This window comes from Octodon degus, unplaced genomic scaffold (genome assembly GCF_000260255.1).
Source record: "Octodon degus isolate 3935 unplaced genomic scaffold, OctDeg1.0 scaffold00093, whole genome shotgun sequence".
NCBI classification, from domain to species: Eukaryota; Metazoa; Chordata; class Mammalia; order Rodentia; family Octodontidae; genus Octodon; species Octodon degus.
The window spans coordinates 3,579,232-3,581,291 of record NW_004524669.1 but is presented as its reverse complement, the minus strand read 5'-3'; the positions used below and the strand labels follow the sequence as shown (position 1 = coordinate 3,581,291).

The 2,060-nt window shown below is 40.8% G+C and overlaps 1 protein-coding gene across 1 annotated transcript in view; it reads left to right on the top strand.

The window, feature by feature from the left end:
• The window catches only part of Bin2 (bridging integrator 2), a 40,759-nt gene that overhangs the window by 21,908 nt on the left and 16,791 nt on the right, over positions 1 to 2,060 (top strand). The window contains exon 5 of the mRNA XM_023722613.1: positions 932 to 1,027. Within this exon, the coding sequence (XP_023578381.1) occupies positions 932 to 1,027 (96 nt within the window). The remainder of the gene's footprint in view (positions 1 to 931; positions 1,028 to 2,060) is intronic.

Sequence of the window (2,060 nt, the reverse complement as noted above, 5' to 3'; positions counted from 1 at the left end):
ATATATGTATGTATTATATTGGATACAGGGTCTCACTACACAGCTTAGACTCATAGTGATCCTCTTGCCTCAGCCTCCGCAGCACTGAGATTACAGGCATGCCCCACACTTGGTTTTGGTGGCTGGCATGGCACTGGTGTTGGCATGGCATGTGGTACTAGGGATTGAATCCAGGCCCTTGCACTTGCCAGACAGGCGCTTAGACCGCTGAGCTATCTGCCCAGTGGGATTCCCTGGTTTTCATCCTCTTCCCCTCTTGAACATTTTATGAAAGTTTCACTTATGAAGATCAGTTGTTTTTGTGTGGGTTTCATTTTTGTTCTGTTTTTTGAGATGAGGGTCTTGCTATGTAGTTCAAATCAGCCTTGAATTCACTGAGTAGCCCAGGCTGACCTCAGACTTGCAGTGATCCTTCTGCCTGAGTACTGGAATTACAGGCATGTACCACCGTACCCGGTCAAGATTGGTCATTTTGGGCCAGGGAGATAGCTCAGTAAAATAAATGCTCTTGTCTGGCAAGTGCAAGGTCCAGAGTTCAATCCCCAGTAACACCAAAAACAAAAACAAAAAATTGTTCATTTCTGGACACTGACATTATTCAGTTAATTACTCTTAAGTTCCCTGCATTCTAAGTTCTGGAGACCAGGGCTCTGACCATTTATGTTTCTGTTCTTTCTCCCTAAATGTATGACTTGTCTCCTTTAGGGCACTTCCTTGAGCCAGGGCTGTCTCTTTTCTTCTTCTAACCCTTCTCCACAATCCAGTAAGATAATCCAAGTACAATACTTAAAAAAAAAAAAGTTGGGGCCAGGGAGATGGCTCAGTGGAATAAGTGCTTTCCTGGCAAGTGCAAGGGCCTGAGTTCAATCCCCGGTTCTGCAAAAAAAAAAGAAAAGTGGAATCCTCACCAGCCTCTGTCTCTATCCCACAGAATAATGATCTCCTTTGGGAAGACTATGAAGAGAAATTGGCTGACCAGGCTTTGAGGACCATGGAAAACTATGTAGCTCAGTTCAGTGAGATTAAGGTACTTGATTTACAGAATGGAAACTAGGTTGTATATGACCTGTACCAGTTAGAAAACATGTTCAGGTTAAACATTACAAGTAGCATTAGAGCACATGTTTAGCAATGAAATTACATAGGTTAGGAAAAGGATTAAGGTTGAGAATTAGAAGGTTAGAATGGAAGGTTAAAGGTAGCATCAAAGTGATTTTTTTTTTTTAAAATATGGTATCTTAAAAAAAAAAACAAAAACATGGTATATAGTTCAGGCTGGCCTTGAATTCAGTGTGTAGCCCAGGCTGGCCTTAAACTCTTGCAATCTCCCTGCCTCATCCACCAGAGTGCTGGGATTACAGGCATGGGGCACCATGCCCGGCCTGAAAGTGATACTTAAATTTAAATTTCAGTGAGCCAGCTTTGGGCTCAATGGATCAGTGAATAAAATCTAGGTCAGGGCATTCTTTTTAGATGTGAGAAACAGTTAATGGGAAGAAAGGCAGAAGAGGAAATACTTGAAACTGTTAGATGAAAAGGAACTCAGCCTGTTCTGAACTGCTCTAGAAGGCAGAATTAGAATTTAGCTGTTTACTCAACTAAATTTATGAAACTTCTTATCTGTTGGTCATGGTGTTAAGTTTAGATTAAGAGGAAGAAATTGGATTCAGGCAAATTTAAGTTTCCAAACTTTTGTTACTGATTAAGTTTCAACCAGGTGTGGTAGCACATGCTGTAATCCTAACTACTGGAGCCAAGGCAGAAGGATGGCAAATTCAAGGCCAGCCTGTGAACTCAGACCTCAAAATAAAAGCAAGTTAGGGGTATACTCCCTGAATTCAATCCCCAGTTTGAGAGACAGAGAGAGATTGATTTTTTAAAAATGAAATATACTAATTATTCTCTGCTCGAGTGCAAGGTAAACTACTTCTTACCTTAGATATTATATAGGAGCCTCATGTATCTTATAGGAAGTTAACAAGCTAATCACTAAGATCTTTTCAGATTCTGTAACTGAGATGAGGTGGGCCGATTCTGCAATTCTACAGAATTTACCTCTC